The sequence below is a fragment of the Phaethon lepturus genome, unplaced genomic scaffold, assembly GCF_000687285.1.
Source record: "Phaethon lepturus isolate BGI_N335 unplaced genomic scaffold, ASM68728v1 scaffold57693, whole genome shotgun sequence".
NCBI lineage: Eukaryota > Metazoa > Chordata > Aves > Phaethontiformes > Phaethontidae > Phaethon > Phaethon lepturus.
Window position 1 is genome coordinate 1 of NW_010529434.1, and position 27,451 is coordinate 27,451.

A 27,451-nucleotide genomic window follows, 5' to 3' on the forward strand; every position below is an offset into this window, starting at 1 on the left:
TGGATATGTTTTACATTGCTTTTCAATAAAAACTTACAATGCCTGTCTGATTTTAGAGAAGCATATACTTGTTTCGCTGTCTTTCAGAAAAATGTTCCTCAAGTGTACCCTGTGTAGTATGTGCAGTCACAAGGGATATTTGGACAAATCAAAGTGGTGTGGGGGGGAAACTTTAGGTGAAATTGTAAGGTGATGACAATAGTAGGTAGATAAAGGCCCCTAACGAGACTGATTTCTGTACTGTCCTTGAAGTGAACTTATACAATGGCGAAATGAGAACTTGAAGAAAGCAAAAATTATTTTTTTCCCCCCTAATTTTTAAATATTGAGCCATGGTTGGCATGTTGATAAGCATCTATTTTTCCAGATCATAAAAGCATCTTGTGATTGTAATATTGTAAGACACAGAAACAATAGGGCTTAACAATCCTGTTTTCATTAAATATTTTTTTCTGAATTCAAAACTTACTGTTCTAAATAGGTATCAGAAGTGTTATATCATGGATGCAGGATTGTGAACAACTTTGTATTTCCTTATCAATTAAAAAAACCCCAACAAACCAAAACAACCCCCCCATATATACCTCCCTGTCTCTGGGAGAGCTGAATAAGAGACTTCATCTCAAGTATTTTTCATTCTAAAAAACACAGAATCCTTTATTTACAGTGCTTCAGTATACCAAATAAAAGTATGAAGACTGGAAACTAGTGTATTGATTTTTAAAGATTAACAAAATTAAAAAGAAAAATTGAAATGAATGCTGGATTTAAAAAAGAGTAGCTTTTCTTAAGGACCAGGCAATGTAAATAAGGCTTTTGAAGAAATGGCTCATTACAGTTAAGTTTCCTAGTATAGAAATGGACTCTGAAGATGCAGATCTTTGTAAGAAAATTGCATACATCTTCTGTTTGGATTTTTTTTCCAATTTTGATGGGCTGTTGGCCTACAAAGTTCTTTGATACTATTTGTGGAGAGTGGACAATACAGATGCTGTGATATTTTCTTTAGTATGGATATGGTATTGCAGTAGTCCAAACAGATGTTGGGAAGATTAATGTAACACTAGGTCCACTGTCTTCAGACATCTCAGTCTGCTGGGAAAATTGTTTGTACCATGGACACCACTGTCCCCAAAGATGCTGCGGATACTAAGAATGTCAGGCATCCAGGCACCACTGTCCCAGCAGATGCTGAAGACCTTAAGAGCTGCTGATGGGAAAGTTTTATGTCACACAGATAGCTCTGTCTTGTCTGTTCTGCTCCTGTTTGAAAGTTATTTTTTAACTATACGGAACCCGACTGTTTTAGTGAGGCTCCAGAACTTTAATAACCACACATGTCTCCTATATGAGGACATTTGCCTGTGTTTTCACTGCTTCTCTTCCCCAGAATAGCTCTTGTGTGGAGGTATGTGTAATAAAAAGAATAACGTACTTCTTACTGGCATAGCTGGTTTTGGAAGTCTACTTTATCGTTGTTGATACGAATTTTAACAGGACAAAACTGTATACTAAAACTAAATCAGCTTCAGGAAAACCTGTTACTTACCCTCTAGCTAACATATATATGGTATCTGTAATACAAGGGGACTACTGTGCCTTGAGGTCATGTTTGTGGTTGCTGAGTAAAACTTCCTGCCTTACTGTGTGTTAAGCCCATTTCAAAATATGCAATGTCACGTGTGGGTCCCCTTGTTTGCAGTCTGATGGCATTAAAAATATTGAAGTCTAGTCTGTTGTGTGGATGAAAAATTTAAAATAGTTTGTCAGTCTCTGAAGCTGTTGAGTTAGTCATTGCAAATAGAATGGTTCTTAATAAAACAGTGTTCAGGTCTAAATCCTTACAGAAAATAATTCTTGAGCATGATTACTCAGGAAAACTTCATTACATTCACTCTGACAAGATAGCGTTCCAGTAAAAAAGCACTTATTCAATATCTATTTAATTTTCCAGATAAAATACTTTTTCTTAGATGTGTAACCCTAGAAAAGGACAACATCCTTTAACTTGCAACTGCCATGTTTAAGTTTCAAAGATGCCCCACGTATGTTTTGCTTATGAAGTTTATAAAGAGTAAGCTGCTGCTATCAGTGGAACTGTGAGGATTTCAAAGGGTGAGTTTCGCTGCCGCACAAAGCAATGTCTTACTGTTCCTGGCTTTTAGAGTTAATTTCTCGGTCCTCCCTACTGTAGTCTTCTATTTCATCTTCTTTATATATTCAGATTTCCTTAGGCTGAGTCTTCCTAGAATCCTGTGCAATGCAGCAAGCTTTGCACTAAGTTTTGCAGTGTTTCTATGTGTCTGTGGTTACTGATGCAAAGCGGACTAGGGTTGTACACCTGTACTTCCTTGAGGAAAAGAAGTTGAGCCTCTTGGGTGCAGCACTGAGTGTTTTGGAAAGTTGCATCAGCTTAACTTGGGTGATTTAAGCTGAACTGATGCAGAGGATTTATGGACATTTTTGCTTAAGAATGGCTAAATCTAAAATAAGGTCATTCAGGATTATTTTTGTTTTGGCAGTAATCTGGAATCTTAAATGGAACATGTAGACTTGAATTTGGTCTCTTATCTAAGATGTAAGCATATCATGGCTGAAACTAAATAGAAAAGTCTGGAGTACAAAAAAATGATTAAATGTGTATCTTCAATTACAGTAGTGTTACTTTGATGGTGAAAGAGATGGACATCATGAAAGAAATCAAAGTGAGCAAAACAAAACCAGGAAGCTAAATACTTTCAAAGTATTGGAAGCTAAATATATTTAATCTGTTCATTCTAATCCCCCATCTGAGAATTTACAGACTGCCTACAGCAGTTTGTAATCACTGGTTTCTAAAAACTCCCCAGGCAGTTGGTAATGTTCTTGGAGAAGTATGTTGTTTCAGAGGCAGGTTTACCTGTTACTTGTCATAAATCAGTATGTCCCATGTAAAGTTACGTAACTTTTATTAATTTGAGAGAGAAGATCTGCTTGCCTAGTATCTCTGTTGGTATTTTAAGTCTCAGGTCAGTCTTGTCATTATTGTAAACTCAAATGTTCCAGGAGTAAAGTTGTAAGTACTAATATGGGTAGATTCATACTAGTATGTTTATTCAGTTTACACCTTTATGGAAGTTCTGGTGGTCAAGTGTCTCTGTGAACTAGCAAAACTGACTGGAGTTTGCATTTGTAGAGTGCAGTTTACAGGAGGGTGGGGTTTTTTGTGTTTAATCGCAGATCTCTGGTGTTCATGCCTCAATACTAGAAGTTAAATTTGGTTGGTTGGTTTTATTTTTAAAGTTTTGGTTAACTGCAAAGTAAGTGGGAACTTGTAACCTTATCAGTGCAGGAATCTCTCCAGCCTCAAAGAACAAGCCTCTGGCAGAGCCTGTCTAGAACCTGGGTCTTGTAAGACCTAGCTTAAAGTGCTAAGCAAAAGGTAATGATTTTCCTTTATTCAAGTGTTATTACAAGTTTTCTGGCATATGTTACCCTTCCCATGTATCTTTAACAGAACACTTGCGTCTGTAAAGTCCTTTATTAAGACGTCTCCTGCTCTCACTGATATCTTCTTTTTTTCCTGTTAAAATATGTTTGCATTTCTTAGTAAAAGCTCTAAAAAGAGAAAAACTCTGCTTAGTCTCCCACGATCTTAAACTGTTGTGTGATGAGTGCTGGATGACTCCTCACAATTAGTTTCAGTTCTGTGAAATGTACATAACAGTGACAAAATGTTTACTTACACACCCAAGTTCCTGCTTATGTTCACTCTATTGCTGGACAGTTGGTTAGTGGAGCAGACCATAATTTTCTAAAGAGAAACAGCAGCAGAGAAGGTCATGCCTTCATCATTAATTCTGTCTCTCATGGAGAGACACAGGGCACAATTTAATCCTGTAGCTCGCTGATAGTTCTGATACATTTCCTACAGTAATGACAGCTCATCTGACTTTTTTTTTATTCCCCCACATCAGCCTTGTAAATGGGAAATGGCACCTGCTGTTTGTAAAGGCTTTATAAGGGTGCCAAATACCACTACCCGTGTCTTGGTTGAGACTGAACACAGGCTGTATTGAAGCAAACTGTTCCCATCACTGCCGCTGCCTCAAAAGGACATTTTAAAAACGAGAATGCTGTGTTACTGTCCTAACAGTACTAAAAACATGTTTAATGTAGAATTCTGTCATTTCATCCTCTGCTAGTTATTCTGGGTCAAATTTATATATTACAATTTTAATATAAAACCAGAAGCATTTAAACTGACATTTTGAAAGATTATTTATTATTTTTATTATTAAGTAATTGTTATGTATCTTCTTTGGGTTAGTTCGCATGTACTGGTTTTTCTGGTAACTTACCAATTTCAGGAGTGTACAGAAACTATCAATATATTGTAGCTTAAAAAGTGAACTTGTGTTGCTTTTAGTTCCTGTATATCAGGAGCCTGACAATGTTTCTGCCAAAGCTTGTGTGTTTTCCTATTTTCATAATATTGTACTAATCTGTAAGGATGCTGTCTGTAAGAGTTCTTCACAGTGCCATTCCCAGAAGCCTGAACTGGTTTGCATTTGATTTCACTCTGATTTTATATACCATGTTGAGTGTCACTTCACAAGAGCTCATTCCTGTCTTCTGGCATACCACCTTGGTATTGCAGAGACTCATTATGAGCACAAAATTTGCCTCTACTTAATAAGTAGCAAGGCCAGCTTAAGGCACTTGCTCGGCTGCAGTTACTGAAGAAGCGCAGATGCTGAGTTTGCTGTGTTTTCACAGCATTATTTTGTTTCACTGCATATGTATAACTCGCATGCAACTATAGGGAGTGATTTTGAATTTATAAAAAAAAAAAACCCACCAAACCGAAACAAAACCAAAAAACCAAATGTACTTGATTTGGAAGATATGGCAGAAAGCTAAAGGTGGTCCTCCAAAGTGAAGTTATGTTTCTTTCTATCCTGTGAGAAAGAGGATTGCCTGAAATGGTCTGAATTCTCTATTGACTGTTAAAAGTGATCATGCACTAAAATAGAAGAACAACTCTTTTCAGTGTTTTTGTTTTCCTAGAAATATGTTAATTTCCATGATGGACTTGAATCTTGAGAGGAAAGGCTGTGGCGTCCTGTTTGGCTGTGAAGCAAGAGGCATTAAAGGCATTGCTCCTTCTAAGGTGCCATAGTGAGCTGGGAAGTCAATATGAAGACAACTTACTGAAGAGTTGAGTGTTAACGGGTTTAAACTTCTGTCTGCTGCAGTGATTGTATCCTGAATTTGCAGACAATATTTAAAATTCATCATCTTAGCAGTATTTACCACCATTAAATGGAATAATACACATGCTATATAGTTGAATGGCAAGCTCTCTCCACTGAGGATAGCTTTTTGTGTGGTAACCATAGTCATTAGCTTCCTCTATGCAGTTCTTTAAAAATTGGCTAAGCTATTTTCATAGGCACAAACAGGTGTAAGTATTAGAAGTAGTAATTTCTTCTGTGTAGAACAACTAGTCTATGTAAAGTAGGGTGGATTAATGTGTCTACTAAAAGTCTGACTGGTAAAAGTCTGAACAGAAAGATGGCTGAAATACACCTCAGCTGACCAACCACGGGACAAGGCGCAGTACCTGTCAAATATCAAAGCTAAAGTAGTTGGTCTAAAGAAATTTTCAGCTCTAACAAAAATCTAAATAATTGTACTTCTTGCTCTAAAAGTATTTTTCATTGATATGTGTTTTTCTTTAAAGGCATAATTCACAGATTACAGGCAGTTTATGCTTTCCTGTGTACACTGCGTTCCAGTCTTTAGACAATCTCAACAAGATAAGTGGTTGCCCGGCTTAGTTTTACTCTGCAGGACAAATATTCTCATAAAGAGCTTCTGTGTTTTTTGGTGGTTGTTCTTTTTCCTTAATTTGGACTTCAAGAAAGTTTAAAATCAACTCTTAAACATCATAGAGTTTGGATTAAAGTCTTTAGCTCTCTTATATTTGCGGAGCTCAGTACTGCATGACTGAAGTTAAAATGGGGCACTATTCCCTCTCAAAGGCCTGGAGTGCAGAGGAGTCGCAGGAAAGCGGGAGCTCTCTGTTCTATTGTGCTGTATTAACGGCAAACACTAGAACTATGTTCTTTTACCTTACCCACAAGTTTTTTTTGTGTGTGCATGCATGTGCGCTTTCTTCCTATTCTCCCCCTGCATCCTGTTATAGTGAAATCAAACACAAAGCTTTTAGCACTGCAAGCCTTTCTAGAACATGTGTTTAAGGCAACACAGTTTAGTCAAAATTTGACTGTGATGCATGTAATATGCAAAAGAGGTTGGTTATCAAAGTCTATATTGCAATTATAAGGACAGCTTAGAAGAGGAATATTGTACTTAAACCTCACATAATTTGCTCAAAGAACTACTATCTTGATTAATCTTCCATAACACTTATTATTATGAAAATACTTACTCTGGTTTTAGTGGTTTCTATTACTTGGCAAGTGTTAGACTGATGCTACATAGTTTATGATTTGGTCATTTTGGCATTACTGAGAATGGAACATGAAAAATCTACTTTTATAGTGATATTCTGTAGTGTGTTCGATTAGAATCAGCTTACAAGCCTTTTTTTCTTTCATCAAAAGGCTTATAAACTGCAGGACATTGTTTTTGTTGTATATTTGTAATGGTATGATTCAATGGAGTAAAAGACAGTCTTAATGGATAGAAAATGTATTGCTGTTCAGGATGACTTTTTTCTCTTGTTGCTATTATGACTGTTTCAAAACATTCTGTTTCCACAGTTCTCATGTCCTCTTTTCATGAGTCCTGTAGGTCTACCACAGTTTGTGGATTGAGTTAAAGAGCAAAGGCAGCCTCTGCTTCCATTTGTTACTGTTTGGTTTTTTTGCCAGTGCTGTGTTACTTCGTAAGTCCAGGTATGTGAATTGGAAATACATGTACATCTAGAAAACCTCTCCACTTTCTTAGTTTAGAATTTCTTGGGCATTGTCTGAACTATGGAGTGGCTGCTGCTGCTTGTTTCTCTGCTAAATCTCACCATCTTTGACACAAACTCATTCCAAGCAAAATGTCAGACGTAGTCTGAGGGAATAGATTGAAATGCTTCACCCAAAGCAAGTCTGTCTGGGGAGTTGAAGGCATGTAGGCCAGATGTACTCATGAAATTGATCTATACTTTAGCTCAACAGGACCTTCTTCCTGAGGAGATCAAGGCCTCAAAATTGATTAATCAGTCTTGGCCTAATGTTTAATGAACAGCCTGATTTTTAAGTCTAGCCTTGACTGAGAGAACCTTTTTGTCTGTGTTTACCTCTTAGCCAGGCAGCACCTATAGAGTTATTGCCCATGAGGTATGTTTGCAGATAATCAAGCCATATTTCAAATAGATCTTCACGCTGGTACGTGTCAAACAACATTCAGCCTCTTACCTAACAGTTCAGAATGGAGTTCTTATACTACTTCAGAGAAAGTATGTAGGTGTGTGAGCACCCTCTTGTCTTGCATTATTCTGCCTCCTGTATGTGTGATGAAAATGGTTTGTGTAGTTAAACTGAACAGTAACTTGTTCCCTAGTTTTTTTTGGGGGGGGATGTTGGTTTGTGGTGTGTTTTTTGTTAATTGCCTGCTGTGAAGTCTGCACTTGAGCTCAAATGTTGAAGGTTAGTAGAAACTCACGTTCTTGCTGGAAAGTGTCTTAATACATGTGTATGATTATTCAGTGTTCTGGTGTCTGAACATGCTTAAACTTCACTGTGAATTCTGACCCCTGACACTCAAAGTGACTGCCCTTACTGAATCCTTGCAGATCCTAGCTTGTGCTGTTACAGGGCTTGTGCTGTTGCCTCATAGAGGCAGAGTTGAATAGGTCTCAAATTTGTTTCATAAATCTTACTGTCAGACATGAGGGAACTTTGTGAAGCTGAGAGCTTTCTCTGAATAGTCCTTTTTAGACTAGGATAGTTAATTACTCTGTTGGAATTGAGCTATTTCAGAGTTGAAGAGGATACAACTTTTTTGACTGTATACTTCAGTATGGCTATCCTGGGAGTGTAGGAAGAAACATTTTTGGCTTTGGAAGTTGTCTTTACTCAAATGATGCAACACTCCTTTTCTGCTTATGACCCACATGTGTAAGTATTCAATACTTAAGGCAGCTCACAATGTGCATTATCTTAAATACAAGAAAATCAGATTTGCTCAGAGGCTGGACATGATTTTTGGGCTGAATTCTTTCCCAGTCTTTGCTGGAACACTAGTACTACTGTGTAGAAAACCTGTTTCTTGTGTGCTCTTTGTCTTGAGATACTGAATGGTGGGAACTCATCTGGGATGTTTCAGGAAGGGATTATTTATCTGCTGAAGGGCATAGATCCTGCTTTCTGAAGGCCTTCAACTACAAAATTCTCTGTTTGTGTCTTATGCCAGAGCAGCTTTTTGCATTCCTTGTGGTGTAGAGACTTTTTTTTTAGATGCTTTATTTAAACTTTTTTCATATGTGCATGTTGTTAAAAGACTTTCTGGTTATTTAAAAAAAATCCAACAGAAAAAGACACTTTGACTTTTAAAAAGTCAAAGTGTTAGGAAGGGGAAAAGTAGATTGGCTCTGGGACTTCAGATAAATTCCTTCCATTCTTTAAAAAACCAAACAAAACCAAAAAACCCCACCCAAAACAACAAAATCCACCCAATACATGTGTAACTTGTGATCCACTATCTTTGTTTATACAATAGAGATAACTGTGCTTCATGCAGTTAAATAAAATTAACATTGACCTGTAATATGAGTTAAAATGCATGACTGCATGAACTAACTACTACTGCTGCACTGAGTGGAGTAGAGCAGCCTAACACAGGGTAGAATTTGCTAGTATTCCAGTCTGACTTCTGCTTCCAGCTAAATAAAAGATGCCCTTCTGGGTGGCAGCTTGTATGGCAAGTCCTGAACCAGCCCTATGTTTGTACCTTATCTTGATAAAGCAGTTTTAAGAGATCACATGAGCTGGGATTAGTGTAGAATGTTTCAGGCCATCTTCTGGGGCTGCCCCAGCTGTCATTAATGTCTCAATATGACTCAGATGTTAGGGTTGTAGCCTAATGTACATGAGTCTTTTGTTTTCTTCCTAATTGGTTTGCATGAGTCTGGAGGGCTTTTGTCTCTCTCCTCTGGAGTCCTGTAATTGCTGCTGTGGAGGTGTATGTTATTATACAATGTCTGTTGTGAAAGGTAGTTGGTATTCACATATTTAATATTGTCCTTGGCATGTTGTGAGGTAAAGTATTACATTCTGTGCTTCAGTTATGCAGCTGTGAAATCATGAAGTTGTCTAAAACGTAGTGACTCTCCAGTGAGATCGGCGTGGTTGACCTTCTAAATTAAGGCCCGGTGAAACTTCCCTTCAAGCCCTTTGCTGTCTCACTAGAGTGGGTGTGAGTTCTTAGTGTAGTATTGGTGCCCCTGATAGTTGGAGGCACTGTCCTACTCCTGGCAGGGAGAGAAGAGTGGTGAAGAGCAGAGGCAAGTGCAGTGGCTCTAGCTGCCAAATGGCCATGCAGCAGCAGTTCCTGGAACAGCTGATTTTAGCAGAGGCTAGATGCTGCAAGCCCTTGTGCTGGCCTGTGTTTGGCTAGATAGGTACCTGAACAAGTGGCCTGGATTGCTGTAGTGATGAAAGCTCTTGAAATCCAAGCCGCTCTGGTGTCTAGCTTTCAAGTTCTGCTCTAGACAATAATTCTCTCAGATTACATCAATTTGCCCTAAAGTTAGAACATCACTTCTGAAGCCAGTACGTCAACTGTCCTTGCTGATACATGCAAATCTCTTTTGGCATAACTGGTATTTTTGAGGAATATGCAGGAGCACTTTGAGAATGCAGGAGCACAGCAGAAATAGCAATATGTAATCAGATGTCCTTCTTTGTGAGAAAACACCAGTTGGTAGACCAGAATAATTGTTTTTACTGTGCCCTAATTTTGCCGAGTTTGTGTTCTTTTCTTTTACAATGGATTTTTATTTCCAGTTTAACACTTAGTTCTTTTCTTAGACTTTTGTAACTCATCACATGGAATTAGTTAATTCACCATTTATTTACTGTACACCATGGTTACTTAGCACACATTCACGACATCACTGATCTTGGTGAGTCTAGAGATGAGACTAACTTTATTCTTTTTTCTCTCAAAAGAGTTTTTTGTCTGCAGTTCTGGCTGCCGCAGTGTGTTTTGGGGGAACAGTTTATAGAATGTGTTTTTCCCTTTATAGTTCAATCTTTCCACATTTCAGCTAGTGTACATGACATGTCTTTATGTCGTCCCTTTCCTTTCCCAAATCAGTGTGTAGATGTCTGGCTGGGCATGGGATAAGGATTTAAAATGCTTTTTGAATAACTTTTACAAAATGCTTTCTATTTAGAAAGACATTTTAGAGCTCTAGGACCTCACACAAAAATGTGACCAAGAACTAGAAATATATTTGGAAGTAACTTTTTTCCAAATGTCCTTTCTGAAACATCTTTGTTTGATCACACATTCTTTTCCGAGCATCACCAACTCTCTTTAAATATTTTCTGACTAACTTGGTTCTTTAAATCCCTTTTAAAAGCTTAAAACCCCCCAATAAACTTCTCAATGCATTAGGTGAGAAGGGGAAGGAAAATAAATCAAAGGATTGCTGTGAATGGTAAAAGCCTTTGTGCTGAGCCTCGTGAGAGGCTTGGCATAAAAAGATTTCGTTATTGCGGTCATGTTCAATGCAGGGTTGTTAAATGCTAGAGGATAGAAAATATTTCTTACCAATGGTAGGGAATAATGAAGAGAGGTTTTCATTATTTTGGAGATGTTTAGTTAGGTACTGAGTTAAATAGTAGCTCTGTGAGGGGCAGTAAAAATACATCAATAGTATTCTCTGCCTCTTCTGACCTGTAGGGTGAGGCTCAAGTAGAGATAGCAAAATGTCTGGGAAAGGTATTACAGAAAGAATTTGGGTGATATTTTTAATTATTTTCTACGGCTGTCCCACTGTTACCATCCACTTGAAACTTATTTCATTATACTCATTGTTGTGTGGAGATAGCATGCCAGGCAGGAGAAGAGAGAATTCTAAGGAAATGTATGTTCTGTTCATCAATCTCTGGCAGAAACAAAAATGAAGAAGGAAGTGTTGAAGTACATAGTGCTTAAGTGTTTAGTATTTAAAGCTAAACAGTGTTGTCTTCCCCGACTAAATAATACAAAAAGGAAATGTGTTTTTTTCGTGTCAGCATAATGTGGAAAGTATTTTCTTCTATTAATAGAAAATCTTGAGCTAATGGAACGCTTAAACTTTAAGGAAGACCATGGGACTGCATTGGAAGCTTAGGTTGTAGTTACTTTTTTTGAACAGTTTTTGAACGGTGTAGTGCTTAAACTTGATGGGTAGAATTTCAGTGAAAAACCCAGTTACATATAGGAAATTTGACATAGTTTTGAGCTTCCAGTTCGCAAAAACCAAATAATATATTATGAAAGGATTCTATGCTGCTCTTTTAATCCCCTATGTAAACATCTGTGTGGGTTGATCATGGTAGTCACTGAAATTGCTCAGTAGTCTTAACTTCTCAATGTCAGAATTAAACTTACCTGGTTTTACTTCTGAAAGTGGCATGAAAAGCTGCAAAGAAACAGTGAGAGGGAAACAAACATTCAGTGTGTGAACTGGGTGTAGATCTGGGTGTCAGCTTGTGAATAACAGCTTGAAAAAGAGGTCTGAGTATTCCCATCTCTACTGGGGGTGTTGGTTGTGATGTGGGAACCTTATGTTGTTGCTGCTTGGTGGTAGGTGGGGTTAGGAGCTGGTAGTTGTGGCAAGAAGGTAGAGGGGAAGACCAAAACAGGGAGCAGATCATGTTTCACTATCAGTGCCTGTGTGTTTACCAGCAATGACAGAGGATGTGTTGTGTCTGCATCATCCCTCTTAACTAAAGTGTCAGAGTTGAGCAAGCTGAAGGCTGTCTCAGTGTTGCTGGGGGGGAGAGAAGAGAAGGTATTCAGTGACTTTTCCTGATTTGTTTCACAGTGTTTAGTGTACTAGATTGTTAGTGTTGGCACAGAGGGTAAAACATTGATCAGGATACATAGACCCTAAGAGAAGGGGTTGGGGGGAAGGAGATACTAGTGTTTCTGAAGAGGCATGTTTTCATTGCTTGAGCCTCTGAACACAGCAAGTGTTACTCCTGTGTGGAGTTCCATAATTTGTAGTGTGCCAGTTGAACTGAAGGATATGTGAAATTGTCTTATAGTATGATACTAATCGTTTTTAAATTTGCCCTGTCCTACGAATTCATGTGGTGTCTTTATGCTATCACTAGATGAGGATTACAGTTAATGTCTCTTTAACGGCACATGCTTTGCAAGGACTGATGTCTGGATTAGACTTTTGTTAAATGTGAGTTACGAGGTATGAACCTCTGCGTATACCTCAGTGCTAAAATAGCTTTTGTCTGGGTTCTGCAGCTTGTGCGTGTATTCCTTACTTATTGCCTGCTAATGTTGTAGAATACTCTGCAGATTTAAGCAGTTATTGTCCTTTCACTTAAAAGTTGAAAGAAGAGGGTTCTTGTTGCTGCAGGAAAGATTTGAGAATGTTCTCATAAATGGGACCGCTTATTTTGGAGTTGGCACTGCTGCTTTTTGGGAGTAGCACAGGGGAAAAATTCAACAGGCTTTATCTTCTTATTACTGAAATATTTTTAGGGTGTATCACTGATAAATTTACTCTTAAGTATGTGACTTCCTCTTCTAGCTGTCTGATGGCTGATAAGCTGTAGCCGAGTCACTGTAAAGCACACATTAGTCACTCTGACTCCTCACTGCCCTGTACTGAAAGTGGTGACTAATCCCTGGGTCTGACTTGCCATTATGAAGCGCAACCTTTACCCTTGGTAACTAGGTGGAGGGTTTCACAAAACAGTCTAAAACATCCCTGCCTTCTGTGCCGGGCCCCCCACCCCACAGCCAGGAGTCAGCAACTTTTGCATGAGCTAGAAAGGACATGGGGCATCAGATGTGCTGCTAGGACAGCAAATCTTTACACTTTGCTGTCTCTTTGAGAAGAATCTTGCTTTGGATAGTGGTTCTTCAACAGCATCTGCAAAGCCATAGCAGAATGAAAGTAATTAGCAGTGAGAAGCCAGAGGCGTTCAGACAGCAAACTACATGAAAGCCTGGCAATCCAGAGGTTTCTTTTGGCACTCGTTTGGAATTATTTTGCCTGATAGGACTGAGGTAGTACAGTGACTTCCACTCTTTGTAAAGTGTTTAGAATAGTCATTTTTAATCACTGGAAAAAAGCATGTAAGCCCAAATGTTTATTTGCAGTGTTACAAAATAGGCAGTGATAAAGCACCTTTTTTGCCTTTATTCAAAAGCAGCTGGTTCAGAGCTTAAGCGTCAATTCAGGTTAGACTTTTCTGTCCAGATCTGAAATTCTGAAACAGGCTCATTTTGGAGAGGGTGGCTTAGGTAGAAAGAAGACTTAATCTCATTTTTCTGGAGTGAAAAAGTTGTGAGGGAGTCTTTAGCCTCTTGGAAAAAAGGTCAATATTTCTTTTGACTCTGTTGAAAAGGGATTTAGCAACGTGCATTGGCAGTGAAGACAGACAATGCTGTCCTGAGCTGCATTTAATAGGAGCGTAGCCAGTATTTATAGGGAAGTGATTATTCCTCTCTGGTCAGTACTTGTTAGCTGCATCTAGAATACAGTGTCTGGTTTTGGGTCCTTGATCCAGGAAAAACATAAACTGGAAGCAAGCCCAGCAGAGGGACCGTCAGGGTGGTCAGGAGGCTGGAGCATGGGCCCTGTGAGGGAAAGCTGGGGGAGCTGGGTTGCTTCAGCCTGAAGAAAAGAAGGTGCAGGGGGACCTAATGGTAGCCCCTTCGTACCTACAAGGAGGTCATCAGGAGCATCGGGGCCAGGCCCTTCACACAAGGGGCATAATTTGTAATAAGACGTAGATATAAAAAAAAAGTAGATTTAAAAAAAAGACCACACCACACAAAACCAAACGAAAAACCAAACTTTCACTGTGAGAACAACCTCGCAGTGGAACAGGCTGTCTGGAATGGTTGTGCCTCTTTGGAGATGTTAAAGGTACAGCTGGATGAAGTACTGAGCAGCCTATTTTAATGCCATAGCTGATCCTGGCCAGAGGCCTAAAGACCTGCGGCTTCTTCTAATCTGAATTACTCTGTTGGCACTTCTGATTCTACAGGTATGACTGACCATGCTCAAAACCTTTGTTTTAGGAAAGACTGTTAACACGTAAATAAAACTGTCTTCATTTGTGCCATATACATGTGGATTATTGCCAGAATGAGTTATTCTAGCACTAAAACTTAAGAAATAATTGCTGTTTAACAGATATCGTGACCTTAGTTCTTAAAAGAAAAGGGTAAATAACCGGGAGGAAAATCTAAACCTGTCATGGTGTCAGGATAGGAAGCACCTTTAAAGGGCATCAAACTCTTAGTCACCAAATATGATCCTTTGGAGTTTGGGGACCAAATAGTTGAAGAGTTTGCCTTCACATGGTTAAGGCAAACGTATTTAGCAGTGTTCAGAATGATAAAAGAGATCAAAGATTTTTTTGTTGTTGTTGCTTATGTAGTCACTGTGGTCCTGGTGAGCACTCTTAAGGAAAAATGTATGTAAATTTTATTTATAATCTACATTTGTACACATATGTGGCTATAGATTTCTTTTGTGCTTTTTGGGACATATTACTTCAGAAACCTGGCATGGCTGTGGAACACAGTGAATATTAAATGCCAGGAAAATGGAAACTAACATCCTTCTTAATATTGAGAGCTGTACCAAAACAGATTTCCATAGAACTGGTAAAATTTGGATTGTACAAATAGATAACCAGTAACCTTTGAAGCTTTTCCCCTCTATCTGGGTAAGTGTAGCGATTTAGTCCTTAAAAGATGGCTTCTATTGTTACATTAGTAATCCTAAATGAGAGAACTGCAAAATCCTGCTCTTGAGAGGTAGAGGGAGTATCTGCTCTATTTCTACTACTGAAAAGAATTTTATACAGGGTAAGTAGCTACTGCTTTTTATAAAAGTTGAAATTTGTTGCAAGTGACAATATGATGATTATCTTGGTTCTGAGAGCATTTGAATGAACTCCTGTAATACAGCTTTATCTTACTTGCACTTCTTGAGCATCACATGAGCAAGAAGTGTGTTGGCAGCCTATTAGAGAATGTAGGCAAACTTGAAACTTTTAGATACACTGCAATTCACTTTGCACATAGATTTATATGTTGTAAGCATAAACATTGTACAGCTGAAAGATGGACACAGCTCTGAAAATATTTTTACTGTAGGGAAATGGAAATGATAAACCTATTGAAGTCAGTCCTGTTTCTGCATACCTAAACGTACTCTGCTTAGATCTGGCTTAGCAGTTGGTTTCTTGTGTGTTGTATTTTGGGGGGTTGTTTTTTGGGTTTTTTTTCCCCCCAGTGGCTTATATGCTGTGAGGCATACATACAGCCTGGAAGAAGGGATACTATAAAAACTAATCAAGACCTAGAATGCTTTTAAAACTAAAAAATAAAAACTCCAGAAAGCCAGTTTTTATTCATTGATGTCAAGGCAGCAGAGACTGTCCAGCGTCTTTTCTAGTTGTGGTCCCATAGGTAGTCCTAAAAATTTGACTGAAGAACATACAAACTAGCTAACAGTTGTTTCCTGCTCATTGTGATATAGACAACAGTATGACACTATAAATTTCTCTCATGTTATCTCCCATTGTGTAATTTCTTTCTGCAGTACTTTATTTACAGACCCTTTTTCTGCAACTACCATATACAAGACTATTACAGCTGTATCAAATGTTTGAGCCAAGCTTAACAAAAGTTAATGAAGTTTAAAAATACTACTGCCTAGAAGCCTTTTCCATCTTGTATATGATATATGTAGCTGTACTTAAGGCTGATCTACTCCGACTTTGTTTTGGATGCTCTTGTTCCAATAGTATTGTTCATATTTGGAACAGCAGGTCAAGAACTACTTATTTTGAAGGCCTGTGCAAACTGTGACTGTTTAGTCCTTGATAAATTATGGAAGTTAAAATATTTTGAGAAATGTTACAGAAGTTCCAGATACTGGATGAGAAACACCAATTATGAGCTAACTTTGTGAAAATGACCTTCATGTGAAAATTGGATGACTAAAAAGCTAAATAAAACTACTTGTTATTCTTAAGTTTTGCACAAAGAACCAAATGTAGATGTGCTTTCTTACGTTTGTCTCAAAGCTATACCCCCCAGTCAACTATTTTCTTTTGAATGACAGTCAAATGGGGATGCAGGAAACTAAAGGAGCTGTTTGCATGGGAGCAAGTAGAAGCTCAGGATAAACAGTTAGGACCCCATCTCTCTGTGCATCTCTTTCACTCTTAAGATTTTCCTTGAAATATGTTGTTCCTTGTGGCAATTCCAACTTCTGCTGTAATACTGCTCGTTAAGAAGCTCTGTTCCTTGATGAGGGTATGTGTCTGTTTTTAGACAGTGTTGAACTGGTTCCAAAAAGAAAACTTGTTCCTAAAACCTGGGTGTATCCCTTACAGGAATTTTATTTATCCTGTTGGGTTACTTGGCCAATTTTGTGTGAGTCTTTGAGACTCCCCGGGTAGATGTTCCATAGCTTAGAGCAATGGGGTTTGATTTTTTTTGAAACCCTATTATGTTGGCAAGATGGCAAGGTCTGAGCACTGCTGCCTGGTTACTGAGGAAGGCTTACTACTAGTCAGTTTATGGGCATCTCCCGTTTTTGATACGGGGACATTCCAGGTTTGACAAAAGGAGCAATAGGATATTTTACCTAAATTAACATAAGGACAACATGGAAGGTAAAAGGAGCACACCCTGCACAGCGACTCAGATGGATATGTGAACTGGGGACAGGAAATTGGCAGGAAAAAAAGAAGTCTATAATTTTGGGGAGTCCCTTTTGCAGCCTGTAGCAGAGCATGATTATACTGCTGGTGCTCTTATCTGTCACTTCTTGGCAGCAAGGGACTGAAGGCTTCAAGCAGAGTGTTTTTGGTCTTTTTTATCAATAGAGTTTCTGCTTTCTTTTAGAATGTGGGAGAAACAGGTTGAAAAGGTACTATAAAGGCAAGCCTTTATGTTCTTAAAGATCACTGATCAGATGATATGTAGCGCCTTGAACTACCATGTAAACAAAGGTTTGACCGCAGCATGCACTCTGCTTGAAATAATCTTGATGAACCATCAGAAATGGTAGATCAATACGCCTTACAATCCATTTAAAAAGTACCAGGAAGGAACACAGCTTTTTTTTTTCCCCATGAGCTGTAGGTATAATTGCTTTACTTAATAAGTTAATGTAAAAACCTGAGTGCCCCTCTAATTTTATGTTGTTAGGTTACTGTTCATCTGTAGTTCAGATGTCCTTTGATCTTTAAGGCTTGCTTGGATGTCATTAAATATCTGAAAATAAAATCTTCCTTTTACTTATGTTACTAGTGGTGTTAGGTATTTGTGGGGAAGAGAAGGAAATAACTAAGGTTACTACTTACTGTGATGCCCTCTGTTTTTCAGTAAATGCATAGTTATGAAAATATTTCAACTGCACAGGATATACAATAAGTTTTGCTGATCAGTCACTGCTGTGTATAACGTCATGCTGGGAAGAAGGGTCTTGACTTAGTAGGTGAATGGTAGGTAAACTTGTGTTCCAGAACTTGAACAATTAGGCAGCTTCAGATTTTTTCTATACTTAAGCATTCTATTGTATGCTTATCTTTAGTGGACAGAGGGAATAGAAGAACGTGTGTTAAGGAAAGGACTTGTGAAAGTTGAAATGTTGTTCTACTACAGTTCTAAGTATGATTGTTGCTTTTGCAGCTGTTCTAAAAGAATATTCATAGTTGTAGGAAGTATCAAAGTGGTCGTTGCCTGGCTGCTGGTTTAAACATCCCCTTCTCATACAGAAGCAGAGTTTACAGGATGGGTAGTAAGAAGGAGAAAAAGCATGTGAAATCGCTTGTTTTCTTGGATGTTGGGTGTTTTTGGGTGGTGGAAAGTTGTTGTTTGGGTGTCTCGTATGTGTGTGTTAGCTTTCGTATGCTTGTTGATTAGGGATTTCGAAAAGGTGAGCAATGATAGTGGATTTCAGAAACACTGCTGAGAAATTAATTTGGAAATGCTTCTTGACTATTTCAGTATTGTTTGTGTGAATCTCACATATTTGGGATCTGAACGTTTACCCCTTCTCTCTTTCAGCAGCAAGAGCAGCAGCTAGGAAATCAGTGGGATTTACATGCTGACTATGTTAAATGTCTTCTCCCCGTCTTGTTTGAGGGGATGAGGGGGAAGGGACCGAAACACAAACACCTGACTTTCCAGGCTGTTTTAGTTTTTAGATTGTTCTTACTACCAAGAGCTCAGTTACTGGACAGGCTTTGCCGAAGCAAGTGGTTTTCTCTTAAACCAAGTTCTGTGATGTACAGCTGGGGAGGCTGGCAGCTCTGGTTTCCATCATGATGACTTAACTGTACATACAGCATGGCAAACTGTGGCAGCCTGTATTGGCATACAGAGGCTTGAGGTGGTGGTAGGGCTGAACACTGAGGAACAATTAAAAAGAGAGAATTATAATTTGCTGGTAGATAGTGAATGCTTTCTATATGATAATACTATGTTTGCCACGAGCTGAGCAGAGTACTAAAAATAGGTACATTGCAACTATGATAAGTAAGCGGTTTCACAGAACTTTAAAGACGGGGGGGGAGTTGTAAAAATGGCCTATGTTTTGACTAGAGCAATGTCAATTCTGTAGAGGTGAACTGCATTCTTTGTCTCTTTGTAGAAAATGTTGTTATAAAACATATGCGCTTATCTACTTTTTTTTATCTAATGAGATTTTACTGAATTGACAAATGCAGCCTGAAAGAAATCCTGTGCAATAATGAATATTGCTTTTTGTTCCTGTTTAAAAACATCTATTTAGACATACTTTTAAGGAACTAAAGGACAAACACAGATCCATTTGTAGTCTGTTCTACATGTAGGTTACCATAACTAAGAATCTAATCCAGAGTTATATTTCTCAGTTCTCTGAAATTTCAGACATTATTTAGTGGGTACTACAGTAGCTATGTAGACGCATTTTTACTTTTTTGGTTGAGATATTCATTTAGATCCAAGAAAATTTAATGGAGCTATCCATTCAGTAGATTTTTCTAGATTAATCTAAATTACTCTATACCTTACAAAATCAAATCCTATAGTGCCCTTCTGTTTTCTGTCCTATCTCCTGGGCTAACAAGATTGCCTCATCTATATGGACAAACCATGTTAATACCTGTAGCAACCCTAAGGTCAAAAAGGAGATACTTTGTATGGAATGCCTCTAAGCAATGAAATTCAATATTGCTGCAAACATGGATTAGTCTTAATTCTGACAACTGTGCTGTCATGATCATTGAAGTCTGTGGATCTTGTCCTTTAAAAAACAAACAAAAAGCCTAAATTTGTACTAGTTCCTAAAGCGATTGGAGATTTATCAAATTACTCAGTAGGAACTGGCTTGAATTATTTCATGGTAACCACCTCTCTGTACTTTGCCTTTTGACTGTGTATGTAAGTAGACTTGGATGGAACTTAGAATAAGCATTTTTAAGAAATTCGTTCAGTGTTACATTACTAGTTCTGAAGGTCCTCAGTCTCTGTTTTGGTGTTGGGTGTGTTTTTTTGCAGATGATACAGCTCTAGAGGAAAGAAAGATTTGTCTTCACAACTTCCATTACAGTATCTGAATAGTGAAAGCACAATGGACACTTTTTAGATTTTTACAGCAATAAAAAATAGGAACACGAACATTGGACTTCAAGGAATAACAAGACTTCAGAGAGCCCAGAAATTGGTCACCGATAAACCTGATTTGGCTATACAGCTTGGGAATGGATACCATTGAGACAGCAAAGCTTGAACAGCATATGGAGGGACAAAACAATGACACTTCTAACAGCTACTCGCGACCTACTCTCTCAGTCAGTGAAGAGAACAAAAATGGAACTAGCAAACCAAAGGGCTTGTCTAATGGCTTGCGAAAAACAACAAAGAAATATCCTGATTACATCCAGATTGCTATGCCTGTTGAGTCCAGGAACAAATTTCCTCTGGAATGGTGGAAAACAGGCATTGCCTTTGTCTATGCTCTCTTCAACTTGATTCTAACAACTGTCATGATCACTGTGGTCCATGAGAGAGTACCACCAAAGGAGCTAAGCCCTCCTTTGCCTGACAAATTTTTTGATTACATTGATCGTGTGAAATGGGCTTTTTCTGTATCAGAAATAAATGGAATGATACTAGTTGGATTATGGATATTCCAGTGGTTGTTTCTTAGATACAAGTAAGTAGCTATATGTTTTTCTGTGCTGTATGTTTTCAGAACATTGGTTTCCCTTCACTTTGGGTAGAAGAAATCTTATGGTAGAATCTGTAGCAATATTGTAGAATAGGGCTAGCAGGAAAATGACAAAGGGGTAACTTCTTTAGAAGATGTTTCAGTGTCCATGTTGGATAGAGAAACACGGGTTTCTCCTGATTATTGAATAATGTTTTAAAATCTGAATTTGGCACCTACATTGTACTGGTTAAATCTATTTGGGGATTGGACTTTTCAAAGTGTTTACTGACACGGCGATGTTTAAACAGGGGAAATCATGATGATCTGCTCCAAATTTGAGCAGGAACCCACTCTCCTTTACAGCTAGACTAGAATGTTTTTCCTTTATCTTCACTTGCTTAAACTAGACATATTTAAGTCAGGTACGTGGTTATAATATGGGAGGTCACTGAGTCGAGGAAAACTATGCCTGACTGCACACTTAAGTTAGACTGGAGCCACGTTGAATAGGTTAGCTAACTTTGGTGGGAGCTTTGTGGTAGTTATGTACTCTGTGTGTGAGCTAGCAAGACTAAAACATGAAGAAAGAATTTTTAGTATTTGATTTAGGAAAATGTGTGGTGAAGAGCTGTGGGTGGAGCTGCTGTGTAGTTCTAGGGATTTAGCTATCTAATAAACTTAGAGCTCCATAACTGTTGTATGTATATCCTGCATGTGATCTTCATACTCAATCTTTTTTTTCCCCCCTTCCCTTACTTTCAGATCAATAGTGGGACGCAGGTTCTTTTTTATAATAGGAACTTTGTATCTGTACCGCTGTATTACTATGTACGTTACCACCTTACCTGTGCCTGGAATGCATTTTCAGTGTGCACCAAAGGTAAGAGCCTTTGCTTCCTAATTCTTGCCTTAGTCTCTGCCTGAGTCCTTATGGCTTATTAGAGCAAATAGAAGGTAACATTCCAGGTGTTATTAAAAAAACAGAAATTACAGCTTGATGCCTTCAGACACAGTGATAAACCAAAAGTTGTGTGATACAGAAAGAGCCTCAAGTTCTTGCTGCAGGTAAGATGCTTTAAAGGAGAGTACCTATGTTGAAATAGTACTGCTATGAAATTGGTAAACTTGTTTCTGAGGCTCAAGCTAGTCACTCTAATACTGCAGCAATATATTTTCTTACATGGTGGGATACCTAAGGCCAATATTGTGGTTCATAGGCTGATATGCAAGCTTCTGTTGCAGTATCCTTTTAATAAAACACAATGTTATCATATGTTCTGTCCTGTTTCTTACACTGTTTTGTCAAGAACTATTGCAATACCTGAAGTCAGGTGCCTGTCCCTGCTTACAACCTGCAGTGTATATAAACGTGACTAAAACAAGTTCAGCTACTTAGATGAGCAGATGCATATAGAAACATGTGCATGCTAATATTTCTACAGGAATATTTAAAAAAAATTGTGTCAGTGTAGTTAAACGGTGACACAAAAGAACCCTGTTACTGCCATTTTACATTACTAATAAAAAGTTGTAGACATATAATTGTCTTGGAACAAACTGCATCATGTTCACTGTACTGAAAGAACAGTGCACTTCAATAAGAAACATTCTTATGTTCAAAAGCATTTTGAAACCTAGAAATGTTGCTAGTTTTCTTGGGGGATAAATTTGTTACTTCTTGGGTAGGATCTCATCAGTCTTAAGGTACAGCATCGTGTCTGTTCACTCTTATTCTTTCACACTGGGACAAATTAAGAATATAGTGGATGAACTCTTTTACTTTTCTTGTGAACCAGTATCTATTCGAAAAAGCTTTATTAATGTACCACTATTGTAAAGACTCAACTGCTTTGTTCTACTAGTTTGGGGAATGACTTTCTGTAGTAGACTGTGTATCGGAGTGGGAAGAGGTAAGCAAAAGAAAAATTAAATGTCTCTGCTGAAAGTGCATTTTGCTAGCATTAAAACACGATTAATTACTTGAACTCTGAAAAGCTTGATTGCTCTTCTGGATTTCTTCTCCCTGCCCCCAGCAAATATTTTTCTGATTACGGAAAACTCAGTTATCCTTTTATCTTGTTTATTTTTTCCCCCTGAGTTAATCTTTAAACAGCTAGGTGAAACTGAGTGTTTGCCTAGTATCTATGAGCAATCAAAAGCTGATCCTAATGCATGTTTCAAAAATATAAATCCTCTAAATCTGAGTAAGTCCTGACAGAGTTTGTAATCAAATCTAAAATTAAGTGAGTTTGAGGTTTTGTCCTGTAGAAACATAGCTCAGCTCTCAACAGAATGATGGAAGAGGTACAGAATGTTGTAGTGTGTTGGAACCAGTTTGGAACGGGTTTTAGCCATTTTGTGAATGGCTATCATGAGACACCTGACTTCTCCAATTTTTAATGTTTACCTTTCCAGTGTGTTCTGTATCTCCTTCTCATACAATGCACATATTATTTTAAAATAGCCTGGGAAAGCATAGACAAAACACTACTGTTATCAAGTTGATCTTTAGCATCTGTCAACTTTGATATGCATGCTTATTTGCTTAAGAATGTGAAAGAAAGCCAAAGAAAATGAAGATAACTTGTGTTCTTTTCTCCCTGACTCCACATATGTATGGGGAAGAAGTTTACTCAAGTCACTTACGGTATGTCTTAAACTTTTTTGTACTTTTTTTCTGGTGTTCTAGTTGAATGGAGATTCTCAGGCAAAAGTTCAGAGGATCCTGCGACTGATTTCTGGTGGTGGTCTGTCCATAACTGGATCACACATCCTGTGTGGAGACTTTCTGTTTAGTGGTCACACTGTGGTATTAACGCTGATCTACCTGTTCATCAAAGAGTGTAAGTGATGGTATTTCAATGCACTTTTTTTGTTCAAATCCATTGTACTGGGAAAACGCATGTAAAACTACTGCGCTCAAAGTTGCTAGTCAGCTGTACGCAGACTGTACGTGTATGGGTTTGAAATACAAATCATGACTCTGAGCGAAAATTGAATGTGGGTGTAGTAAAAGTGGTGTTGGCTTAATGTGACTAGACGTGTCACTTCTATTTTTATGTAACATGTTTACTGGTTGGTTGAAGCAAGCTAGCTTTTCATTATTCGTTGACAGGCTATTCAAATTTGGAATAAAACATACTGTATTTAATTATGCAAATTACCTATGTGCAGGTTGGCTGATATACCTTAGATTTTAAGGAATTTTTGTGGCTTGAGCTCAGCACCATTGCACACTTATACTACATCCAGAAGTAAAGTTATTTTTTTGAATTGTGCTGTGCATCAGTTACTACAAACAATGAAAAGTTGATTGATTGCTCCTTGGATGTCTTCTGCTAGAGTCTCCTACTTACGCCTCTTAGAGTTTATAAGAATTTGGCAAGCACACAGAAGATATAGTTGGGGTTATGGTTTCCCTCTGTGCTTTACATTGTTATGGGACATGGGGGAAAAAAAATCTGTGCTGTGTACCCAGCATCTACTGATGTTTTGGAGAACTGAGCACCAACTTCTAAATCTGATACATGGTAAACAATGCTTCTACCCTGGAAATTTGGCCACTCATGCATGCATAGTGGGGAACTTCCTTTCCAGTTTACATGCTTGGAATTGGAATCTTCTGTCCTACTGTTGTGCCCCAAACTATGCAAATGCTAGTTTGGCTCATGGGAATGTGCAATTCTCACTGAAATAAAAATAAGACTAGCCAGCGTTAGCTGAATGCCTGCCTTTTAATAAAATGTTGAGGGAAGGAAGTGTTGCGGTGCTAAATTCTGCATTAAACAAAAAACACAATGTAAAAATACCTGCCTTATATAACAAACTTCAAACTTGTGGATGCAAGACATTCTTCTTCAAACATTGATTTAAGATGCTGATTATAGTCTGCTGATTCTTAGGTCTGGGTCTTTCTTGTAAAGTGAATGTTACTAGGGGAATGGCATGTGTAACCCTTCAAAATAACTAGAACAGTATTGGGAAAATAGCCTAATAGATTTGTTTGCTTTATTTTGTGTATGCTATTGCAGCTTAATGCTGGTCACGCTCTCTTCAGTATCTTTAGTACCAGGAAGGATGCAGATAACCCAATATTTTCGGGGCTAGTGTAACTCATGTACTTCTGTCACAAGGGGTTGGAGGAATTTTATCATACAAATTCCTGTAATAAGCCTCTGACTGCTGCCGAATTGTTAGATGTGTATTTCAGTGGAGTTGTGCTGTATAAATGAGAAGTGCATAGCTGTCCTTTTTCTGCCTCCCATATAATTAGCAAAATGTTACTTGAGCAAGGCCTTAAGCTCTATAATTGCTCTGAATTAGAGGTGGCTTACAGTATTCTTTTCTGCTCTTTTGATATAACACGTCTTCAGGACAAGATGTGTTCTGAGATTTTTATTACTTCTGGCTTAGTGGATTTCTGGCTTGGCTTTTCTCTTCCTTTCATCTTCTGCTGCTTCTTCATTTGTGCCCCCACACTCCAGCTTTTCTGCCCAGAATAGTTGATTTACATTTTTAGCCTTGGTATGTCTTTCTTGCTTGGGGCTATTTTCATCAACTTCTTGAGATGACTTGGCTCCCTTTTTTTTTTTTAAATCAGTAGATACAGATTTGTCTGCAATTGTTTTTTGGAGAGTTGAGAGAACTTACCCTTTTGACACTTGCATCAAAATTTAAGTCATTCTGTAGTAACTGCTTTGCATAGGCTTCTCAAACTACTTGTTGAGATCACTAACTTTTCCACTGGTGCTGTTATTGTGTGAAAGTAAAGGCTGACCATTGCCCCGAAAGGCAAGGGGTGCCAAAACCTCCCACTGCGAGTGAAATGAAGCCTGTTAGCCTGTCAGAAGTTACGAATGGTCACTGTGACACCCAAGGCACTTTTCAATGGGGAAAGAAGGGCAGGAGAACTTTTCCACTGAAACGGTTTAAATGCGTTTTGAAGAACAGCTTCGCTCCTATTTGTTAATCTTTAATGAAAGGTTATAAATTCACATACTGGACTTCCCCGTACAGTCTATTCCGTTCCATAGAAAAGAGGTCTCATGCCAAGCACTTAAAACCTAGGAATTAAAAAAAGGGTGTCTTTTCCTGTTTAATCTGTGATCTCTGCTCAGTTTATAGCAATTCTAGATGCTTTACTTGTGTGTAAGTTTACTTGAGCATAAACTGTAAAAAGAGCAGAGATTCAAAGCACCCAAGCAGAATAATCGAAGTGCATGTCTCACCTCAATTCTGTCTCTTCCCCTGCACCCCGTACCCTAGAAGTGATTTAACTGGAAAACTTACTTAATTTGACTAGAAAATGGGTGATGGTGCTGTCTGTCTCTAACTGCAAGCTCATCTTGGGTTCATTTTACAAAGTAAGAACACCTCAGCAAACTTGCATAATTCTTTAATCTTGTTTTGTGTGTCAGAACAGGGTTCTTGTACCAGCGTGGTATAAATGAGCTATGTTTCAAAATTTGGTAGCCTTAATTAAATCATCCTTTTTCTTTTCCCTTTTGTGGATTGCTATAATAAAGTATATGGCTTTTTTCTTTGTGTGTTTTTCTCCCTATTTCACAGATTCACCACGTCATTTCTGGTGGTATCACTTAATCTGCTGGCTAATGAGTGCTGCTGGCATAATTTGTATCCTTGTTGCTCATGAACACTATACTGTAGACGTCATCATTGCTTACTATATCACCACACGGCTTTTCTGGTGGTACCACTCAATGGCTAATGAAAAGGTCAGTGGCAAATTAGAATAAAAGTATAGCCTGCATTTGTTAGTACCGCTCAAAGGTCAAAAGTAGTTCCTAATTTTGAAATAAGAACAGTTTCTATATTGAAGCTTAAATCTGGCAAGGATTTTCGCTTTACTGTGGTTTAAGTAAATATTTAATGGATTAAGATGTTCGTTTTTTATCTGCACCTGTTATCAAGTTATGTCTATTTTTTTAGAAAGCTATTTTTAAAATTCCAGATACATGGGCTTAAACATTTTTGAATGTCAAGGTTTTATTGCTGTAGTGGATGTATAGAATAGCCCTTGCTTATCTAAGCTTATGAATAAACAGTAGTTTATTAATAACATTTCTGACCAACCTAAATTACCTAGAGCATCCTAAAATTCTAGTGAAACTTCTTCTGTAAATGTCACTAAAAGTACATTGTTCAGAAAGTATCTGCTGCAGTTGTTTCAAGAATACTTTCAAGTAGGAGCATGGCTCTCAAGCCATTTTAATCTAGTTTTCAACTATTGGTCATGAAGGGAAACATGACATGCCTGAAAGGACTCGCCTTCAAAAAGACTTGAGTGCTTTGTCTCCCTAAAGTTTGTACAGCAACAAAGCATCCCTTTTTGGTAAAGATGCTCAGTTTTAAAAAAAGTCCGTACATTTGGACTGTGATGTATATGCTATTTCAAGACTCTGTTTTTTTCTAGGCTAAATGCACCTTATCTTTGCAGAAATGCATGCAAATTTATTGCATTTTTGTAGTTGTCTTGACTCAGTGTAATTTGTTATAACGCTTTAAACTGATTGTCTGTTTCCTTTTCCTCTTTACCTGCTTGTGCCAGTACAGACTTTAAAGGTCTCTTCACAGACAAATTTTCTCTCTCGAGCGTGGTGGTATCCAATATTTTATTTCTTTGAGAAGAACGTGCAAGGCTCTGTTCCTTGCAGCTTTTCCTGGCCGATATCTTGGCCTCCCAGCTGCTTCAAATCTTCATGCAAAAAGTATTCACGGGTTCAGAAGACAGGAGAGGACAATGAAAAATCTACCTGAAGAACAAAAGGAAAGCATCTGCTCTGTTTTTTTACCAAAACATGAATGCTGTAACCAAAGTTCTTAGGAGGACTACACTGTAACTGAAGAAGTGGACCAAACTTCTGTGCAATTGATTGGAAAGACGATTGTAGACAAACATATTGCCATTTCCTATGTTTTCTGATTATCAGGCTGTACAGACCTATTCTGCTCTTCTGTGCTAACAGAATGCACCACTGATGGGATTTTTTTATTACAGAAAAAATGGAGCAGGACTTT

General features: G+C 38.1%; 1 protein-coding gene across 1 annotated transcript; it reads left to right on the forward strand.

The window, feature by feature from the left end:
* Nucleotides 1-19,767: 19,767 nt before the first annotated feature.
* On the forward strand, nucleotides 19,768-27,450 carry SGMS2 (sphingomyelin synthase 2). Its single transcript, XM_010283920.1, has 5 exons — nucleotides 19,768-20,416; nucleotides 21,176-21,293; nucleotides 23,103-23,256; nucleotides 25,982-26,148; nucleotides 26,987-27,450. The coding sequence occupies exons 1-5, from the start codon at nucleotides 19,962-19,964 to the stop codon at nucleotides 27,188-27,190; spliced, it is 1,098 nt and encodes a 365-aa protein (XP_010282222.1). The 5' UTR covers nucleotides 19,768-19,961; the 3' UTR covers nucleotides 27,191-27,450.
* Nucleotide 27,451: the final 1 nt, after the last annotated feature.